Raw genomic sequence first — 23,817 nt, forward strand, 5'->3', positions numbered from 1 at the left:
GTTTCTTTCATGCACCAAACATTGCAAAGGTTGTTGAATAATATGAATTAAAAAATAAAAGAAATATTCAAAATCACAGTATTTCATTATTTCAAAACAGCGTGAATGAATTGTAAAGGCACAAAACAATAAATTATGAGGATATATTTTTCTGTCTAAGATCTGTTATGAAGCCCGGGCTGGTATAGTTCAGTTGGTTGGAGGAACATCCCATACACCAAAAAGTGGCAGATTTTATTACAGAGTGGGGCACATACTAAATTTCCGGCTCAATCCCTGATTGGGGTGCCTATGGGAGTCAACCAAGCCATGTTTCTCTCTCACATTAATGTTTCTCTCTTTTTCTCTCTCCGTCTTCCTTCCTTTCTCTCTAAAAGAATCAATAAATAAAAACCTATTGTTTTTAAATAAAGAAAAAGGTGGGCAGAATCACTTACAAAAATAAATGCTATTAACTAATGGTGTGGTCTTTAGTCATTTATGCCATGACCACTTCATTTGTGAAACAGAATAACTCCATAGGCCACAATGATAAATTGGTTTAAAGTACAATAAAAATATGTCTATAATAAGGATACTTAATAAAATAAGAGTTCTTCCTTCCTCATTTCTTCCTCCTTCCCTTCCTTCCTCCCTTGCTCCTTCCCTCCCTTACTCCCTTCCTTCTTTCCCTCTCTCCTCCCTGAAATGTAATGAGAAAAGTTGAGGATAATTTCTAGAACTCTGACAAGTTTAAATTTTGAATAAGTTTTTTTTCTTTACAAAAACAGGAGACCATTGCTTCTTATTAATCTCAGTAGAGTTATTTAAATAACTTTGAATACAAGAAGTTAAACAATTTGAAATCCAAGTAAAGCTGTTCCATGAAATAAAAAGAATGCTTTAATTATGCCTTGAATATACTCAGTGTGATTACAGTGAATATTCCTCACAAAAGTAGTCTTTTCATTTCACTAACAAAGGAAGGTGAGTTTATTTATGAGACATAACAAAGAAAACTGGAATCTTACAGACCTCTTGAATGGCATCATAACAATACAATGCCTAATAATAGAGCCAAACAACAAAACTATTAATAGGCAAAAACAATCCCAAGAATAAAGAATAACATAAAAATTTGAACTTGCAGGTCAAAATAATGTGCTTAAGAAATTAACACATTATATTTGTATGACTTTCATTTTTTATTTTTTACATACAACATGGGTATTTAAATGAGTTTGAATGTGCTATGAAATGCTAGATTAAAATTTTAAAATTTATTTCTATTTTTCCTGTTATTATAACCATGCATCTCAATTCTAAAATTACACATTCTGTTGTTTTAATACAGGCAGTATTGATCTCAATGTTTTCTTAGGAAGCAGATTACAGCAAGAAGCATCTGATGTGCTTTATTAAAAAAACAAAAAAACAAAAACACCCTTTCACCAGTCTATTTGTCTTGGTAAAGGATGGCTGTATAATTGAAACAAAAGGTGTGCTTGAGTTCCGAAAACTTTACTTTGATCCCTGGCATTATCCATTATTATCTCTGACCTTGGCTCAAGCTCTTAAATTTCTTGGATCACAGTTTTGGCAAATATATAATAGGAATTGAAATGATAGATGAAGTGTTCTGGGGGGGAAAAATTAACAAATAACTTCTGAGACAGTATCTCACTCATAGTAGATATGCAGTAATTACTTGATGATTTGGCTTTAAGATGATTCAGAAGACCTAGAATATAATCACAATTATTATCCTGAATCTTCATACAAAGTTTGGCTGATATGTACTTCATGTGAAAGTATTAGTTTTCTAGAACTGCCATTACAATATACCACACACTGGATGGCTTAAAGAGCAATTTATTTTCTAGCAGTTCTGGAGCCTGAATATTTGAGATCAAGGTGTCGACAGGTTTGATTCCTCCTGAGACCTTTCTTTTTGGCTTGCTGGTGCCACCTTCTTGCTATGCCCTCACATGCTTTCTTTCTGTGTACACATATCCCTACTGCCTCTCCCTCTTCTTATAAGGACCCTTGTCATAATGGATTAGAGGCCACCCATATATCGACATTATCGGAATGCTGATTAAATATTGTTGAGATAGAGAAAAAACTGAGAGGCTGGTAGATCAGCTCTCTGGCTGAGTTTGATAATTGGGAAGTCTGAAGCATCTGTTTATGTTAAAAGAGCAAAAATATCAGAAAAGGGAGTGATCTCAGTCACATCCACGAAATGGCAATACAGTAATGCATACAGTAATATTTTTTAATAGTTTATTCTCCTCTTTTAGCTTTCCCTCCTGGAAAAGGCTGGATTTGGAGGTGTCCTTCTATATGTTGATCCTTGTGATTTACCAAAGACTGCAAATCTTGACGAGGACGCTTTCATGGTGTCACTGAATCCAGGAGGAGACCCTTCTACGCCTGGTTATCCAAGTATCAGTAAGTTCCCTGATAACCTTCATTATTCTTGTACGCATTACAAAGCTGCAATGTATAAACACATGCTACCTAAACTAAGCAAGGGACAGTGAAGTCAATGAATTCTTACCACTCCATATTTTAAACAGTGAATTTTGTATTTTCTCAGTCTATAGACTACTCATTTGTTTATATATAGTAGTGTACATGAAGCCTGGTGCACAGATTGATTTCAGAGAGTTAAGGGAGAGGGAGAGATAAAAACATCAGTAATGAGAGAGAATAATTGATTGGCTACATCCTGCATTCCCCAACTGGGAATCAAGCCTGAAACCTGGGCATGTGCCCTTGATAGGAATTGAACCTGAGACCCTTCAGCCTACAGGCCAATGCTCTATCCACTGAGCCAAACCAGTTAGGGCTGAAATATATATTTAAAGTTTTAATAGGTTATCTGTCTTCATAAATTACAGTGCCACGAACAAAGAAAAACATATTTCATGTTATTATTGATTGACTGAGAAGAAAAATTAACACCAGGTATAATGGGCAATCCAGTGTTGGTAGCAAACATGTACACAAAATGTCTGCTGCTTTGGGATAGCTATAATTACTTTAAGTTCAGAGTCTGGGGGTGTATCTAATTAAGTTAGATAAATAAAGTAGTGAGAAATGATGCTGGAAAAGAATATGATCAATTTTTGTGGTTCCCTAAGAGAAAGAATCTCATTGGTTTGGCCAGTTTCTGGCAGTACAGAGGTGGCCTTTGCAGCAAACATCCTTCTCTTTCCCTGGAAGCCGTGTTCATGATAGAGGGGTCATGTGGCAGAGAAAAGGTAACTGTGATTTGGGCAGGTGCTCATTCATCATTGAATTTTTGTCCCAGGTGCCATTGACAGGTATTCTATTTATACAGACTTGGCTGAGGAAAAAGTCCTTGGGCCTTCTTCCAGGATGATACTGCCCCATTAACCATGACATTTCAGCCCATAATTAAACTACCAAAACTTTTATACAATTATTTATGTGTCCTGCCAATATTTTCCTTGTTCTCTACAAAATATCACAAAAAGATTTTACTCATTATCTTACTCAAGTTCATCTGGTGTGACTTTATCAATCCATCAATAAATTTCTCCAAGAAACAAAGACATTGAGGTAGGAGATATAATTTATGATTTGTGTGTATGGGGGTGTGTACTGATTACTGCTCTGTTTTCTAAAATATTTCTTTAACTCAGGTAATGATTTTTTGGGGGACTTCATTGATCTGTGCTTTGTATGGTCTACTGTCTCATTAGTACAATATTTAAATTAAAATTAGGAGTGTTCATCTGTAATCTCTGTGCATCAGAAATATCCATCCAGCTCTCTTACTTACAGATGCTCTCGAATTCCTTCGTTTTAATGCCTCAGTTTAGGGCGGTTGCACCTGGCAGGTAAGTGTTTGTGACAAGTCAATGGACTGCCATGCTGTTGAAAAGTAGGCACTTTATGAATACTCTGCTTAAGTTGGCAACTTGCCCAGCTGCCAACATTTACTCTTAGCATTATTCTGACACAGGTCATTTCATAAATGTAGAACTCAGTCAAGTCTAGTAAAATGTTGGCTAGTCGTGAGCAATCTCAGAATGCTTTCTTTTCTTTTCAAGTAATTTCTACTCACAAAAAGTTGCAAATATAGTTACTATGTATACATTGATCCCAGAATCTATACAATAAAACTATCAAAGTCATAAAATTAGCACTGATGCAATGCTGTTAACTAATCATAGACTTTTTAAAAGATTTCCTCAATTCTCTTACTGTTTTTTTTTTTCTTGCCACATCCAATCCAGAATTCCATACTGAATTTAGTTTCCTAGTTTACTTAATTGTCTCCAATCTGAAAGGCTTTCTTTTATTGCCTTGACCCTTTCAAGAATATTGGCAGTTGATTTTGTAGAATGTCCCTCCATTGAGCTTGCCCAGTGTTCTCTGGTGATCATACTGTGGTTCTGCATTTTTGGCAGGGGTACTGTGGAAGGGATGATGTGCCTTTCTCAGGGCATCACAGGAGGCAGTGCATACTATGATTGTGTCTCATGTCTCGTGACGCTAACTTTAATCCCTTGTTCATGGTGATGTCTGACAGTTTGCTTCACTGTATAGTTACGATTTTTTATTTGATAATTAATGAATGTCTTCTGGAGAGATATTATGAGACTATGTAAACATCTTTTTTTCTTATCATACTTTTCCCATAAATGTTAGCATCCATCAATGGTTCTTGTTTTATTAAAATTTTTATTTGGTATTTGCCCAGTGATGATTTTCCATCTCCATCATTCCTTTAGAATACTTTTTAAAGATATACTTTTAGAATACCAGTTGTCTTCCTTGCCACCTACATTCTTAAACAAAGATAAAATGACTAATCATTTTCTGCAAAATATAAATCAGAATTTTTAAATTTAATGCCAAAACAATAGTTTAATACATGATATTATCTACTATATTACCCATGTACTTATAGGGGATTCACATGAATAATTCTTTTACAAATATAATGCCAGAGTGGAATTAGGCACATATACAGGAAAGGCACATATACAGCCCATTGTATTTCTCTTTTTGCCCTGCATGCTAAGAATCTCTGATTAACTGCAATGATTTATGCCCCTGTTTTAGATTTATTTTTCCCTGTTTGTTGAACTTAATTGTTTTTGTCTTATGGTTTTACTCACATTAAAAAAAAATAGTGCAACCCTCCTCAAAAAATTTTGGGGTAGAAATAATGAGAAGCCAAGTTGTGAATTGTAAATAAAAAACTACAAATAATAATTTGTTCAAAGTGAACAATAGTATCTGAATAATTATTAGAGGAATTAATGCAAAACTACAGTATTTGCGGGGAAGAAGGAGGTCCTAATATATGGTGACAGGAGAAGATTTGACTTTGGTGCAATATGCAGATCTTATAACATAGAAACTCACAGTTGAATCCTACATGTTTATGTTGACCGATGTCACCACTGTAAATTTAATAGAAGCAAAAATATCTCTTTTCCAGTTTTAGAAATTTTGTTTTATTAACTAACCTATAATGTTCCAAATAAGTAATAGAGGTTGACTAAAATCCAAAGAGGTGTTTGTGTTTGTTTTTAGTATAAGCAAAATAGTACCCTGTTTTCCCAAAATAAGACAGTGTCTTATATTAATTTTTGCTCCCAAAGATGCGCTAGGTCTTATTTTCAGGGGATGTCTTATTTTTCCATGAAGAAGTATACGGTACACATTTATTGTTAAATGAAAATAAAGGAAATTTATTACCTGTATACGGTACGGTAGTATGGTAGTTGTCAACACAAACCAGACAAACTGTGAATCCTACAGTATCAAGAATTTACTCATTTATTCAATGACAATAATGTCATCATCTTCTGGAACATCATCATAACAATCCAATTCCTGAATTTCCTGGTGAATTTCTTGTGACTCCATTTCTTTCAGAATCAGTGGACCAAATCTCTCAAGTTTAGCCTACGGGGGCTTATTTTTGGGGGATGCCTTATATTTCACTCGGAAGGAAACCTGTAAGTTAGATCTTATTTTTGGAGGATGTCTTATTTTTGGGGAAACAGGGTATAATGAACTCTCTGTATGCCTCCTTTAGCATCATCAACTACACATGTTCTACCAGGATATGTTTTGTACATCCCCTTACATTCTACATCACCCCTTGCTATTTTTCCAGATAAACTTTACATATATTGAAATGGACACATCTTAATTGACAAAAGAATACACTCATGTAATCTCTATGACTCTTAACTGACCAAAGAATACACCCATGTACTCACCCATGTAATAGCCATACACCCATGTTTTCTTAGGTTAAAAAAAACAAAAACACTTTCATCACCTTTGAAAGTTTTTAGTGCTTTCAGAGTCACTCCACATCACTAGCCCCAGCTAACCACCCTCTCACTTTTCTCATGCTACAAAAATGCAGAACATCATAAAAATGGAAACAGGAAATATGTATTTTTGTGTGTGTTCTTTAGCTCAGTGTGGGTGTTTGGTAGTTCATTCCCTTTGATTGCTGACAACTACACCACAATTTTTGTATTGATACAAGTAGGTGTTTTTTAAACAGGAATGCTGATGCACTCTTCTATAATGCATGATGCAAATGGACTGCCCAGACAAAACACAGGGACTTCCTATATGGTAGTTCTGCTCAGTAAGTCTCATTGCATATCCAACTAGTTCTTGATTATTATAGAATTAGAGCAAAGAGTAAAAGCTTTTAAATAACTTTTGCTCATATTACACAAAAAAAGAATGCCTTATTCTTTTAACAAAGGCAAGCCTTTAACTTCAGATAGCCTATTAATTATCTTTTCTGAGCCTTATTTTATTCAAAATTAAGAAATAGAAATATCTATGCTTGTATCTATATTTGTAGCTCCACCCCAGATTGATATAGGAACGTTGAGGGAGGGGCCCGCCTTCTGTGTCCTTACAGACTCTCCAGGGAATTCTGATATAACTGAATTTTGAGAACCACTAAACTACAGAGATATATTCTTTATCTACCACTGGGGCTACTGTCCTCAACTTTGGGATCTCATCTTATATCGCTGCCTTTAATTTTGTTGTCTCCACCTCAGTCAGGACTGAGAAATGTGTGTGTTTAGGATCCTCAAACCAATTTTTGTGCTCAGTGGGCTCTCAGTAAATATTTGTAGAGTGAATTACTCGTTCTGTTGACATGACTAATTTTCTTCAATGATTCTTATCCTGGGCTACACCTTGACTTTAATAAACCTCATTAAAATTCATTTTTAAAGAGTTTGTATAAGCACTTACCCATGATAGCTTTGTTTACAAAATATATGATTTATTTTTTTCTCTGAAAAGCCTTCTCTCAATTCTCTCTCATCTCTCTTGCCACTCAAAATAGCAGAAAATCTATTGATTCAAAAAGTTTTGAAATTATAATTAAGGTGTTAGGACATCAAAAGTCAAATCTATTATCTTAATTGCCAGAATATGTTATCAAGTATGTCAAAGATTACATGTCTAAAATATAAAATGATCATAACTGCTTTTACCAATTTGCTACAAGTTTTCAGCTACCTTAAATTATATCCCAAGCAAATGTCATTTAAAAAAATTGTAATTTTTGAATACTAACTAACATGTAGCACAATTCTATTTTCAGGTTAATGCATAAGTAACTTGAAAATGTTAACTAGGGACGCATGTAAGTAAATCCTAAAAAGTGATATTTACAGTAACTGATCATAATTGTAATACCAGTGATCAGTTCTAATCCAAATATAATTGGCTAAAATTATTAATCAAACAGGTACATAGGGTGAGGCTCAAAAGAAAGAGGTAATCAGAAAGATATGGGGTGAGCATAACAATGGAAATATAAAAAATTGATATCTTAAAAAGAAGGAGTATTCTACTTGAAATATATTCAAAGTGGAAAAGAAAATTATTTTCCAATTTCTAGCCCTAAGATTGTCTTCTATCTGAAGGACTAAATATAGTAATCAGAGTTATAAATCCTTTCCATGCCCTTCCTTTAATAATTTACCTTCTGAAATTCTGTTGCCTACAGAGTTGATTTTAATGTTAGTACTATCTCCAGACAATTGCCTGGCTAATCTATGGACAACTAGTTCATTGAAATCCAAGATACTTATTTTATCTTGATTTAGACTTAATTCTCTAGATCCACTATTTCCTGAAATCCATCCCGTTTTAATGCTCTGTCTGTATTTGTTATAATCCTGTTTGTACTTGCTGTTGTTTTAAATTCTAGAGAGGAAAGTCAGAAATTTCAGTGGTTTTACTCTAGTGGAGGGTATCGAACAGCACGATTTATTTAATATTCTCAGTGTTATAGTTCAATGGATCTGTGTTGTTTATGTACTGTCTGTTCAACATCTTCTCTGCCAACCAAGACCTTTAAAGAATATCAGTGTAATTTGTGACAAGTCTTCACTAGGTGTTCTTGGTCCAGTTACCTTGACAAATGTCTAAAGGCTGAATGGAGTTGATACTAAATCAACTGAGACAACGTTAAACTATTCTTGCACTAGAACAGCAGAAAATGTAAATATATGCCTAGTTGTCAAGGCAAATGCTAGATACTCACAGCATGAAATGCCTCATCAATTGGTGAGGAAACAATAAAGTATCCATATTTTTACTGTTTTAAGGTAACTGGTGGTTCTTGTATATGTCCTAAAGGTTTTAGATTTATAGGCAATATTGTTCAACTTCTTTCTTAGAACCATTTAAGGAAATGCTTATTATTAAGCTGTTTACATTTTTTCCAGAAAGTTTAATTCACAACATATTAAAAAGAGAGCTTATTTAAAATACAGGGTTCCTTTAAAAATTGGAATTTTTTAAAAAATGTATCTTTATTGTTGAAAATATTTTCCCCAGTGACCCCCTTCTACCCTATTCCATATGTGCTTTTTTTGTTTATTTATCACAAACAAGGAAATTTACAATTGATTGTATATATGTCTCCTTTTAAAGAACATTTTTTTGAATGACCACTGTTCATATGAAATGTGTGCCACTTAGTACATTAGTCACTCAGAATGTTTTTTAAATTAAACACACACTCTATCTATTCAGGAATCACATTTCCACAGAGGTCCATGTTGATTCTAAGAGGATGCTAAAATCCACTGCTTAAAAAAGAAATGATCCTGCAGTGCATTTTCATTGCAATGAATAAAATGTTAATGAACAAAATCAATTAGTCAATTTAAAAATCCAAGTGGCTTTATTGAATGACTCACGAATTGGGCAGTGTCCACAGTAAGCAGAGAGGTGCTCTGAGAATTCAAAAACGGAAGGCTTTTATGGGCAGAACCTGGGCAGGACAAGCTGGTTATTAGTAAAAGAAAAGAAAGCTTGTTTTTGTTTGTTTGTTTTTTTCAGGCAAGGTACCTTTTTTGGGTGGAAGTGAGGTAGGATTCTTATCAGGCAGATACCTCATTAGTCCCCATCCAGGAATTCTAGATTGATTGGTTTAGGATCACAATCCTGGGAGGGGATGAGAGTGCAATTAAGTCTTGGTTTGCTCTCCTGGGTGCAAGTGACTCCACCTTGGAGCTGCGGTTTCTTTTTATTTTAATTTTAATTTTTCAACTTCAGATGACATTCAATATCATATTAGTTTCAGGTATACAGCATAGTGATTAGACATTCATACAACATATGAAATGATCTTATTTTGCATCTATCATTCATAACTGATGTCATTGAGATTTATGAAAATAAGTTGCTTTTGGTGTGATATCAGCAGATAAATGATCCAAATCTAACGCTGAGCAAAGTTAAGCTTCGGTGTTTTTTCATTTTATTTTTCTCCTACTTTCAATACACGCTTAAGGATCAGATTGAAGGTGAGATATAATGGTAAAATTATAAAGATTGCCTAAAGGTTTAGACTATATCAAGATGAAATCAGAACAAATTTAGATTGAATCACATGCAATTTTCAATAGTATTTCAAAGTACTGTTTTGTATTTTTACCTATAGAAATGGAAAGTGCATATAACAAAATAAATTAATTGAACAATTATTTAACTAAACAAAAAATGTAAGGGAAAACAACAAGAACAAAAAGACTTATTTTTTCAATCACAAAATTATGAAGATTATTTTAGTGAAAAATATTTAAAACTGTCATTTTCCCAACTTTATAAACCTTTTTATTTAATAGCTTTAAACTGTGGAAAATATAATCATCTAATTGTCTTTTTCAAAGATTCAAATTATTATTGCAATTATTAGTACAACCATCTTTTCAAGGAACTGACAATAGCTGAGCATAAAATACCAGCTAAAATAGCATAAAAGAACAGGAATGAACTTGAGAAATAATAAATCATGCTGATGAACATAACTAATTTTACCTTTCCCATTCAGTTTTCATGCTTTCTTGTCTGCTAAGGTCAGGAACCATAAATAGCTACAGTATCAGTTATCACTGTTCACAAACTTTTCTTAGAGAAAATATCATTAGTACAACTATAGTCACATGCAAACTTAATAAAGGTCTGTTTTTGTGTATGGTGTAAGTTGGTGGTCTAGTTTCATTGTTTTGCATGTATCTGTCCAATTTTTCCAACACCATTTATTAAAGAGACTGTCTTGACTCCATTGTATACTCTTGCCTCCTTTGTCAAATATTAATTAAGCATAGTGGTTCAGGTCAATTTCTGTGTTCTGTATTCTATTCCATTGGTCTATGTGTCTGTCCTTGTGCCAGTACCAGGCAGTTTTGAGAACAGTGGCTTTCTCATACAGCTTGATATCTGGTATTGAGGTCCCTCCTACTTTGTTATTCTTTCTCAGGATTGCTGCAGCTATTCAGGGTCTTTTTTTTATTTCAGATGAATTTTTGGACAGTTCATTCTAGGTCTGTGAAATATGCCATTGGTATTTTAATGGGGAGTGCATTGAATCTATAGATTGCTTTGGGTAGTATGGACATTTTAATGATGTTGATTCTACCAATCCATGAACATGGTATGTTCTTCCATCTTTTTATGTCTTCCTCGATCTCTTTTTCCAGTGTCCTATAGTTTTCTGAATAAAAAACACAGTCTGTTTTATATTCACTGTCAAAAGATAAAGGAAACATAAAAAATAGCAATTTTTAAAAATTGCCTTAACTATTTATTATGAAGAATAGGTTTTCAGTATTATATTTTAGAAGTGTCACGTATAATTTTCATAATATTATCTATTAAGTTTTAATGCCTTAAGAAGTTCATTTCCAAAGCATAATGAACTCTAAAGTATCCTTTGTTGATTGTATTTCAGAAACCAGGATGTAATTTTCTAATGTGAATTTTTATTTTCTAGTTAGTGGCAGAAAATAATCTGTATCATACCAAGCCATTCTAAAAATAAATACTTAGTTTTATAGCGAATATATAACAAATTTCCACATACATGTGGCAATGCCATGTTGTATTTCTTGTTTAACTCTCCCTAAGTAAGTCAAGGTAATTAAGAGTTTCATAACTCCTTTTTATTTTTAATGATTTTTCAGCTTTATTGAGTGATATTTGACAAATATAAGTTTAATGTATTTTAAGTTTACAACATTATGTTTTTGATATATGTATAAATTATGAAGACTTCTCACCATTGGCTTAAGAAATACATCATCTCACAATAATATTTTTGTATGTATGAGAACTCATAAGTTCTACTCTCTAAAAATTTTATAGAAAATTTTTACTATGCCTTCCAATATTCTCACCATGTTATACATTAGTCACCATGTTATACATTAGTATAGCCACCATGTTATACATTAGATCCTCAGATCTTACTCTTATTATAACTAAATTTGTTCCCTTTTGCCAGATTCTCCTTATCCCTCTTCCCCCAACTCTACTATGGCAACCACCATTACACTCTGTTTTTATAAGTTCATTTTTTTTTTTTTTTTTTAGAATCTACATATATGTGATACCCTGCAATATTTTTCTTCTCTGCCTGGCTTATTTCACTTAGCTTCTCTTAGCATAATGCCCTCCAGTTTCACCCACAGTGTTGTAAATAGCAGATTTTTTTTTTTTACCATTTTTTTTATTATAATATTTATTATATTTATTTGTTATTTTTTTTAAGCTGAGTACTTTTTGTATACAATATTTTCCTTATCCATTCATCTGTTGACTGGCACATAGGAGCTTTTCATACTTTGGCTATTGGGAATAATGCTGTCAGGAATATAGGAATACAGACATCTATTTGAAATAATGACTTCATTGCCTTTTGATATATACACAGAAATGGAATTGCTGGATCATATGGTATTTTATTTTTAATTTGTTAAGGAATCTTCATGTTTTCCACAGGGGCTGTACCAATTTACATACCCACCAACAGTGCAAAGAATTCCTTTTGCTCCACATCCTCATTAGCATGTACTTCTTTTGAATTTTTGATAGTAGACATTTTAACAAGTGTTAGAATTTGCATATTTTGGATATTAACCCCTTATCTGATAAGGATTTTGAATTTTTTTCCCTATTCTACATGCTACCTTTTCATTTTGTTGATTGTTTCCTTTAATGTGCAGTAGAATTTTAGTTTGATATAATCTCATTGTTTTATTTTTGCTTTTTCCCCCTTTATTTTTGGTGTATTAGTATCAAATCCCAAAAAATATTATTAAAACCAATGTAAAAGGTCTTACTCCTCATGTTTTCTGCTAGTAGTCATATGGTTTCATGTGCTATTTTGACATTTTTATTCCATTTTGATTTGATTTTTTCTTGGTTGGATTAAGTAGTCATCCAGTTTTATTCTTTTGCATGTGACTATGGACTTTCCCAAAACCATTTATTTATTTATTTATTTTTATATTTGTTACAAATATTGCTATTATTTGACTTGCTCTCAGGGAGATTTCAAATTCTGGAGTCTGCATATCCATTTGCCAGAAAAATCCATATCACTCATTTTTGGAGAATCCCCACTAAGAATAAGTTTTGATTGAACTGCCCAGGTCAAATTGAACATTTGGAAAAGAACTTCCATGTCAGCTAAAGTTGTGCACCTTTAAATACCCTAGTGAACAAGTTCTAGGATGAGATTGGGGGAGGGTTCCATTTTGTGTAAAATATATGGATATATTTAAACATTTCATTACTGGGTCAAATTAGAGTGTTTGTACCTGAGCAGATAGTCAAGTAAAATTTGGCAATTATCTTGTTCATTATTGAAGAGACTAACCTTTTTCCATTTCATAGTTCACGCACCTTTGTCCTAAACTAATTTAACAGATATGCATGGATTTATCTCTGGGCTCTCTTTGTGTGTTACTGATTTATGTGTCTGTTTTTATCTAATAACAAGAGGCCCAGTGCCTGGGTTCATGCATGGGTGAAGTCCCTTGACATGGCCAGCAATCAGGGCCAATTGGGAATGGCTTTGGGTGAGGGATGGCTGAGGGGAGGGACCACAGGAGGTTGGCCAGCTGCTGGAGGTTGTCCATGGGAGCACACTGACCACCAGGGGGCAGCTCCTGTGTTGAGCATCCGCCCCCTGGTGGTCAGTGTGCATCATAGCTACCAGCCAGTTGGCCGGTCTTAATGTCACTTAGGCATATATATATATATATATATATATATATATATATATATATATATATATATATATAATCTGGATTTTTAAAATAATGTAATTTGTAATCAGGAAATGTAATACCGTTATCTTTTTTTTTCTTTTTCTTCCATCAGGGCTGCTTTGGCTCTATGAGATATTTGTAGTTCATTCTTCATTCTTTATTAATTTTAATGTATTTTCTATTTCATTAGAAATTCTAATGCAACTATAATATTGATAGGGGTTTCATTGAATCTGTAGATTGCTATGGGTATGATGGACATTTTAACAATATTAATTCTTCTAATCCAAACACATGGGGCATTTATACATTTAGTTGTATCTTTTTCAGTTTTTTTTCACCAACATCTTATAGTTTTTAATGTACAGACATTACACCTCATTGGATAAATTAATTCCCAAATATTTTATTATTATCAATGCTATTGTAAATGGGATTGTCTTCTTAATTTCTCTTTCCAGTAGTTTATTGTTATTGTATAGAAACACAACATATTTTTGTATATTCATTTTGTATTTCACAACTCTACTGAATTTGTTTATCATTTCTAATATTTTTGGAGAGGTGTTTTATGGAAATACATATATGTCATTTGCAACAGAGACAATTTTTATTCTTTCATATTGATTTGGATGCCTTTTACTTTTCTTTCTTGCCTCATTGCTTAAGCCAGGATGATTAGTGTTATGTTGAGTAAAAGTGGTCAGAATGGACATTCTTATAGTTTTCCTGATCTTAAAGGAAAGGCTTTTAGCTTTCTAATAATTATTACAAGGTTAGCTAGGGCTTGTCATACATATATGTTCATATTTAATATATCATGTTACATTGAGTCATGTTTCCTCTATACTCAATTTGTTGGGAATTTGTTTTATCATAAAAGGATGTTTAATTTTGAGAGTTATTATTATTATTTTAACTGTAATAGGATGTCTTTTTGGTATCTATTGAGGTGATCATATAATTTTAATTTTTTATTCTGTTAATGTAGTGAATCACATTGCTTTGCATATGTTGAACCATCATTGAATCCAGGAACGAATCTAACTTGGTCATAGTGTGTTATCCTTAATGTACTTCTGAATTCTGTTTACTATTATTTTGTTGAGGATTTTTGAATGTATGTCAGTCAGGTATATTGGCCTGTGATTTCCTTTCCTTTCTTTCTTTCCTTCATTTTCCCCCCATAGTGTAATATTGAGATTGTAAAATGAGTTTGGAAGTCATCCATTCTCCTTTTGGTTTTAAAAAAGTTTAAGAAGGATTGTTACTACTTCTTCTTGAAAGGTTTGTTAGAATGAAGCCATCTGGTCCTTCACTTTAATTGTTGGGAGGTTTTTGATTACTGATTTAATATCTTTACTATAATTTGTCAGTTCAGAGTTCCCATTTCTTCATGACCTAGGATTAGTAGGTTGCATGTGTGGAGTAATGTAACCATTTCTTTTAGATTGTCCATTTTGTTGGCATAAAATTGCTTATGTTAGTCTCTTGGTCCCTTCAACAATCCTTCTTTCATTCCCTAAAATAATAGTATCCAATATTATAATATTAAATTTTATTAACAGTAATTGCTTCCTAAATAGTTTTCAATCATTCACTTAAAACTAATTTATTTTAGATAACTATAAAAATTCTAAAATGTGTTATTCAATGTCAACTAAGATGTGCTCATCACTTATATAGAAGTTTACTATCAGTTTTAATATAAACTTAATTATAGTCATATATATTTGAAATATATCATTTGACCTTTGTGTATTTTTTTACATTTGCAAAACCTATTATAGTAATAATGTTTTGTTTCTTTATAGTTTTACTTCAAATTTACTATAAAATAAATCTAAACTTTAACCAGAAAAATAGCTAAATAAGTCAAGATATAGGTAAATATTTTTCAGCTCTCCATTGAGAGAATGGAAAATCTGGACAGGACACCAGTATGTCTACTACTAAAAATTAGCTTTAACTCTATTATTGGTTGTAAATTTGAAGGGCTAGAATTGCACTATACCTTGAAGTTGTCACTGGCCAGATGTGGCTATTTAATTGTAAATAAAATTAAGTAAAATTGAAAATTAAAAATTCATTTATACTAGGCACATTTAAAGTGTTCAGTAGCCATTGGTGGTTACTTTAGTGTATTTTCATCATTAAAGAAAGTTCTATTGGATGAGAGCTGCAGAGTAAGTGCCTAAAACAAAGTGATTTTATACAAACTTTGGTGGGTATCTACTGTTTAAGATCATCCATGAGACCCTTTTTGTATTTAATCCCGGATAATTAAAGGTTGTTTTTCTTTTTTACCACTTGAATTATTTAAAATCTATTTAAAAGCAGACTAAGAACCACATGTTGGGTATGCTTCATGAATTCTTTTATGGTTTAGTGTTGAACCAAAACATAGTTGAGCGCTTCTAGAGTAAACATTTTCCATTTCCAGTATCCTCTGAAGAGTTTTTGAATTTTAAGTATGTAAAATAAATCTTGTAATGCTACTTTAAAGTGTTATTGCATTTGCTTCAAGCTGCTGGCATTGTAAATTTCAGTCTCATACAATTTCATTTGAGAGACGCATCTGGATGAAAAAAAAAAAAAATGTGTTCTTTGTTTTGCTTATCCACAGCACTCAGTCCTAAATTTTTCAGTGAGAATTGTAAAATTAAATCTTTATAATATTATGTGGTTTTTTGTTTGTTTGTTTGTTTGTTTTTATATATAACCATCTCAGTGTTAGGCATTTAAGAAGTGTAAATGTGGACTGCTTTTGTAATAAGCCAAACTCCAGGCTTTAGTATCCCTTTTGCATGTAAAATTAGCTCTGTCTAGTGGAAATAGGCAAGGTAATAAATTCTTTCCATCACATCTCAACATAAAATAATGCCACCTATATAGTCACAAAGACTGTGACTTACATGTATATATCACCACATATGATTATTGAATACCCTATGGCTTTGAATTGCTCAGAAGGCTCCTAAAAATTTTCTTTCTTCCTTTTATATTTTTCTCCTTAACTTTCTGATTAATTCCTCAGACTTTTGAGTAACACTTGCAAAATCATATTCAACAAATTTATTAAAGAAATGAATGGTTAAACTAAGCTAAAAAGATTTCTTTATTACAGAATTTTTCAACCTGTTATTATTGTGATGTTATTTCAAAATTCCAAATTCACTGTAGTTGGGAACATTTCCCAATGCATTTACCATGAGCTCATTTTTGGAGGAGCTAAAGAACTGTTATTCAGTCAAGCATACTGTAGGATTGCTGGCCTGCTGCACCTGCCCCTTTCCCTTGAATCCTCTGATCCTTTCTTAGGTTTATGCCCCTCCATAGAGATGTATGGTTTGTACCTCAGCTCTTGCACATTTTTAGCTGTTTCTGACGTAAATAGCACTCATACAGAAAGTAGAAAAGAGCAGGGCTTTTAGGTAACATGGTGTTGGCAAAGTTAACACCTGCAGACGCACCTGCTTGTGAGTCAGCAGGAAGTAAAACACCCAGCAACTAAAAAGTAGTCTGGTTGATTGTTTAACAATTAAAGTTGTAATTAGATTTATAATTGAATTTTTGGTGTCATCTACAGTCTAGAAAATCAGTGTGTTCCAACTAATCTTTTCCTCAGCATGCTCTGTTCCAGTTCATTGCTAACCATCTTCAAAAATCTGTTGTTTTTTATGTTTTTTTTTTTTTTTTAAACTTAAATTTGAAGGAAACTCTAAGACGGGCTTCTTTAACTAGTCCCACAGGTGATTTTCCCCATTTTAGTGACAGAACAAAAATGCAATTTTAACCTGTGAAAAATGTCAAAGTGACAGTTTTTAGGATAATACAGATATTTATATCTTCAAGCAGTAGGTTAAAAAGATAATGTGCTTTAGGCAATTATTTTTAGAGTAGAGATCACGGAAATTTTCATCTGCTCCACAGCACACTTAAGTTGTCACTACGATATCTCTTTAAAAGTATCCATCATTTTAATATTCCAAGAAAGTTTAGAATCCATGATAAATATTAAACTAATAAATATTATTTAATAAATTCAGTAAATATTAAACTTAATATTAAAATAGCTTTTAAGAACAGACCGGTTTACAATCTAGTAACCTGTGATGTCCGATGTTCTTAGGTTGGCTTTTGCTACACTAGGAAAAACTGTACAAAACCAAGAATATTTCTTTAGGCTTCAGGTACCTAAATAACACACAGACCAACCAGGACACTTGTGAGAGTAAATTAGGTAGATATGAATAACTATGTAAAATAACAGGCGTTTGGGTGCTATGGCAAAAGTAAGCTTCTCCAATAGATTTGACCATGGGATCTAGTTTATATTTTGACAGGAGGTATAATGGGCTGCATTATATCTTCCACCTCCAATTCATATGTTTAAGTATTAAGCCCCAGGACATATTTGGAGACAGGGTCTTTTTCAGTAAGTAAAAATGAGTGCTTTGGTCTGGACCCCAATCAATATAATGCATATCCTTCTAAGAAGAAGAAATTAGGACAAAGGGGAAGACATAGGGGGAAGGCACCCATCTACAAGCCAAGGAGAGAGTTCTCAGAAGAAACCAACTCTACAGACAACTTGATCTTGGACTCCTAGTCTCCAGAATTATGAGGTCATAAATTTATTTTGTTTAATCCACCCAGTCTCTAGGACTCTGTTATAGCAGCCCTAGCAAGTTCATAAAAGAGGAAATTATAAAAACAGCCTTTTTGACATTATTGTCATAAACAAATAAATAAATATCCTAATAATATATATAAGAACACTGGGTCTGTCACATCCACAATGACCGGAGGCTTGACCAACCAGAAGTCACTCCTACAGTCAGCACTGGGTTGCCTTAGCCACTCAGCACAGACATGGTGACCCAGCACTGACTGCTGAGGGGGCTGAGAATCAGGCCCAGAGAGGCCTGAAGAAAGAAGCAGGGTTTGATCCATAGCTTCCATGGCAGCTGTTAATCAGCACTTGCCTCTCTCTTTTGCTCCGGTAACCAGGCCTACACTGGGGCTGCTGATCAACTCTGCCTTTTTGATCAGGCCCAGCTGATAGGCCAAAAGATGCTGACTGGAATTGAAACTGACCAATCAGAACCAAATCTGAGTCAACTGTGAGGAGCCAATGGCTGCCTAGGAAGTAAAGCTTTTGATGCTGACTGGCATAGAAATTGACCAATCAAAACAAAATTGGCCAGCAGAGGAGAGCAGTTAGGGGTGATTAGGCTATCAGGGTAATGCAATTGGGAGTGAGATTAGGCCAGCTGAGGAGGGCAGTTGGGGGCAATCAGGCTGGCAGGGGAGCAGTTAGGTGTTAATCGGGCTGGCAGAGGAGTGGTTAGGGTTGATCAGGCTGGCAGGCAGAAGCAGGCAGGGGCAATCAGGCAGACAGGAAGGCTAGCAGTTAGGAGCCAGCAGTCCCAGATTGTGAGAGGGATATCTGACTGCTGGTTTAGGCCTAATCCCTGTGGACATCCCCTGAGGAGTCCCAGATTGGAGAGGGTTCAGGGTGGGCTGAGAGACACCCCCTCCCCAAGTGCACACATTTTGTGCATTGGGCCTCTAAAATATATATATAAAATACATATTATATACATATTATATACATATTATACACATATTGCAGAAAGGGATCCACTATATCATGCCTCTATTTTCACCATTATCAAGAAGAAAAACATAAAATGCTTAGTATAGCAACTATTATGGTAGCTCACTAGTCTCTGTTCCTGATCAGGTTTAACTAATTTTTTGGCCTATGACTTGATAATGTTATCACTTGCCCACATAGGTGTAATTGGGAAGAACCTGACTACCTAGCCCTGGTATCAGCTCTGTGAGAGAAAGGTATATAATCTTCCATAATAAATTCAACCTGACACTTCATAGCAGAAATTAGGCATTCACAATGTCTGCATAGTAAAACATGTAGATAGATTCTGAAATACACAAAGCTATGTAAAAGTGTGAGAAAAAAAGAGAAGGAAGAAAGTTTCTTAAAATTACAGAATGGTTAGAGCAGGTTAAGGGAGGACATGACTTGAAAAAAATCCCTGTAATGGGAAAGATATGATCTGATTTTAAGGATAGTGATGATTAATATTTAACTTGAAATTGTTTCCTTTTTTTTGTCTGTGATTCTACATCTTCTGTGAACACCTACTAAAGTCATCAGCTTTATGTTAACTGTTGTGGGATAGAACAGGAAACAACAGCAGCTGCAGATGGAAAAAAGCTGGGAGTTTGAGGCAAACCTAGGATTGGGGTTCTGCAGCAGGGCCCACTTCCCATGAGGACATTCTAAAAACTATAACAGGGCCCTGGTTTTATAGCAACAGAGGTGCTGGGCAGGTCATCAGTTTAGGAGAGACAGAGGAATCAAGGGGGCACGTGGAACATAGCAACTGAGTCCCTGGAACTGGTACAAAGGGCTCCATGAACCAGGCAAGTCCCTGTCACTGCCATGTGGGCAGAAGTGTGTGTGTATGTGTGGTGGGGGCTGACTCCCATACTTCAAATGACATACAATAGATTAACAGGAGAAAATGGCATTTTAATACTTGTGCACTGGTAATCCATATAAGATGAAAATTCCAAAGACAGTAAAGTAAACTGTGTATATAGATCATTTTGGAGAGAGGGAAAAATGGGGAAACAGGATCTGAGAATTCAAAGGAAGTAGGCAACTTAGGGATAGTTGAAGAAGAGCAGAACAAACATGGTAGGTAAGTTTTTGCCTCAATGGGACACAATGGGATGATCTAGCTAACAGGTCCCTCTATGGTGCCTTCTTAGCTGCCATATTTAATTCAAATCAGGCTAAGATGAATAACCTAAGATTTCTTGCCTGGGACAGGTTTTTTCATATGAATCTCTTTGGTAGGAAAGAGGGAGGGTAACACATTCTCTTTTGAGTCTTTTGTTTCTTAATTTAGCAGATTAAAATAAATATTCCAAAAGGCAAACTCTGACCCCCTTCACATAGAAAACTTTCTCGTGTTCCCCTCAAACAAAGCTTGGATAGGTCCTATACCTGTTCTAGGAATGAGCCTCGGCAATGCCAAGTCAACTGAGATGAAGAGGGAGGTAAGCTCAGGGAGGTCAGTGAGTCATTACCCTGGTTGGGTTAGACGAGATGCTTCAGAGAAAGGAGGGAAGGAAGTCAGGTAACCACCTTGGTGTTGCACAGAGTTCAAGTGTGGCAATTAGAAATAGGACATGAGGTGTTTGAAACAGTCCCTGAAACACCCTCTGGAGGTGCATGTATAGTGGAATCAACAGCTGTACTGCTCTGATGCGCTGGCCTGTTGTTCAAAGCCATTTTCCAGCAGACTTTAGGAGGACAAGGCAGTCATATGACACATTGACTGCAGTCACTAATCAAAAGATAGAAAGCCTGTGTGAAAGGAGAGGGCTGGACCGATGATCCTGCTTTAAGTATCTTTCAGCTTGGAATTGTGAGGTTCTGTTGGCTGAGTGCAGTATGAAAGGTTCCCAAAGGCCCTACATTGTTTATTTTTTTTTCTCTCTTTAACTTCCCGGCTGTATGTGACTAATGATTTATGGGTTTAGAGCTCTGGCACTAGAAGGGATCCTGGAGGTCATGACTGCACTCTACTCTGTTGTGTATAAAAATGAAGAAGTAGAAGACTTATCTACTTCAATTGACAATTAAAGACCGGAGCCTATGAATGATGCCTTCTATTTGTCTTTAATTTGTTATGGTGTCTAGCTTGGTACTCCGGCCACACTATTCCTGCACAAAAGCGTGGCTGTTATTAATGATGATGAGCAGAAAACATAAGTGGCAATCATTACCTGAGGTGCTGACAGTTTTGAGAAATGTATCTTCTTTCCGAAGAACTGGCCAAAAAAAAAATTCTTTAAAAAATTGCCTGTAATTACAGAGGCTTCATGGATCCCCTAGAAGAAATGTCTTTAAATACACTCCACTGTGGGCCTATGGAAACTAGAATAAGAAATCCTGCCCTAGCCAGCTTGGCTCAGTGAATAGAGCGTTGGCCTGTGGACTGAAGGGGCCCAGGTTCAATTCCAGTCAAGGGCACATTCCCGGGTTGCAGGCTCAATCCCCATTAGGGGGTGAGCAGGAGGCAGCCAGTCAATGATTCACTCTTATCATTGATATTTCTATCTCTTTCCCCCTTTTGATTCCTCTCTGAAATCAGTAAAAATATATTAAAAGAAAAAGAAGGAATTCCTTTCCTCAGGTATCCATTGCCCATCTGGATAGACCCTATATTCAGAGGTAAAAGGAGGAGAATGTCATTTTTGGGATAATATTTTCTTAATATATATATTGATTTTAGAGGGGAAGGGAGAGGGATAGAGAGAAACATCAATGATGAGAATCATTGATAAGCTGACTCTTGCATGCCCCCTTCTGGGATCAAGCCCGAAACCCAGGCATGTGCCCTTGGTCGGAATCGAACCTCAGGCTGATGCTCTATCCACTGAGCCAAATCGGCTAGGGCAGGATAATATTTTCTTGGAAGAAAAATGATTAAAACTAATAAGGAAATATGTAAAAATGTAAACACTGAGGTTTTCTGAAAGAGAGGCAACCTTAATATATCACTATTGAACAGTCTATAATTAACTAACAAAGAGAATTGGTTTTAATCTTTTAAGAGTTTTAAATGTGTAGCATGATATTTGCAATTATTACTAAATCTCTAATCATTTTATTTTCTCTTCTTTAAACCAGGAATAACACATAGGATAGGAATCACTTTGGTAAATGTAATTCAAAAATGTATATTGCTATTTAGTAAGTGCTTTGCTTCATTTGGAATTAATTTATAGAAATAGTGTGGTTTAGGAGTCCAACTTCATTTCTTTTGATTGTGGATATCAAGTTGTTTTAGTATAATTTGTTGAAAAGATTATTGTTTTTCCATATAGTATCTTGGAATCTTTTTAAAAAAATCAATTATGTATAGCTGTATACAATTATTTCTTTATTCTCAATTTTATTCATATTGATTTACATGTCTGTTCTTATGCTAGTACCACACTGTATTGATTACTGTAACTTTGTAGTGAGTTTTGTACTTGGTAAAAGTTGTTAGTCCTTAAATTTTGCTTTTCTTATTTAAATTATTTTGGGTACCTTGTATTTCCATATGAAGCTTGGACTAAATTTTGAAAGGTCAGTTGCAGATGACCAGCCAGTCAGGATATCAAATTTCCTGAATGAAATGCTTTTGGAAACAGAAGCATCTGAGGGAAAAGCAAAAAGGAATTTATACCTAAAGTCTAAGTGTGAGATGGGTTCCAGCTAACCATCACAAGCACCAAGAAAGAGATAAACAGGTACTTTGAGATTGTGTGTGGCTGAAGCAGAGAACAGGGAGTTATGTGAGTTGAGGGTGGAATATTAGGTGGGGCCAGACCATAAAGCATTAAATTTAAAAAGCATTTGATTTTTTAAAATATACTTTTATTTGTTTTTAGAGAGAGGGGAAGGGAGAGGGAGAGAGAAACATAGATGAGAGAGAAAAATTAATCAGCTGCCTCTTGCACTCCCCCTACTGAGCCTACAACCTAGACATGTGCCCTGATAGGGGATCAAGGGACTCGAACTGGTGACCTCTTGGTGCATGGGTTGATGCTCAACCACTGAGCAACTCTGGCCAAGCAAAGCATTTGATTTTATAGGCAGTCTTTCATTTTGAAGACAGTGTAGAATCACTAACGATGACAAGCCTTCTTTGTCATTCCAGTTGTAAAAGTAAATACTCCATTCTTTTATTTGTAAAACATTGGTGTTCTCCTTGGAAAATACCTATCTATCCGCCTACATATATATAGCTATCTATATCTATATCTATATCTATATCTATATCTATATCTATATCTGTATCTATATCTATATCTATATCTGTATCTATCTATATCTATATATTAAACTAACATCACTTTCTCAAAGAATACAATGTTCTGCTTATACAAAGTAAGTCTCAGGAGGTAGTCTGGATACTTTATAGTTAATTCCTAAAGATAGACATGCAAAGCAAATATTGAGCCTGACATAAATTTTGCGCACTGGCAGAAGACAGAGAAATAGTGCTGTATATAAAAAAAAATCCCCCATTACTTTTTTTTCTATCTTCATACATCCCTTTATTTTGTTTGTTCTTTGTTGTTTTGTTTTGTCTTGGTGCTTAATCCTAACTTCACAGTTGGTATTGTCATT

At 34.4% G+C, this 23,817-nt stretch overlaps 1 protein-coding gene across 4 annotated transcripts in view; it reads left to right on the plus strand.

Annotated features, from left to right (window-relative positions):
* The window catches only part of NAALADL2 (N-acetylated alpha-linked acidic dipeptidase like 2), a 1,087,185-nt gene that overhangs the window by 676,350 nt on the left and 387,018 nt on the right, over positions 1-23,817 (plus strand). For all 4 annotated transcript variants that reach the window (XM_084874166.1, XM_084874168.1, XM_084874169.1 and 1 more), the window contains one exon: positions 2,283-2,433. In XM_084874166.1, the coding sequence (XP_084730292.1) occupies positions 2,283-2,433 (151 nt within the window). The remainder of the gene's footprint in view (positions 1-2,282; positions 2,434-23,817) is intronic.

Source organism: Pipistrellus hanaki (genome assembly GCF_964339955.1).
Source record: "Pipistrellus hanaki genome assembly, chromosome: 2".
NCBI lineage: Eukaryota > Metazoa > Chordata > Mammalia > Chiroptera > Vespertilionidae > Pipistrellus > Pipistrellus hanaki.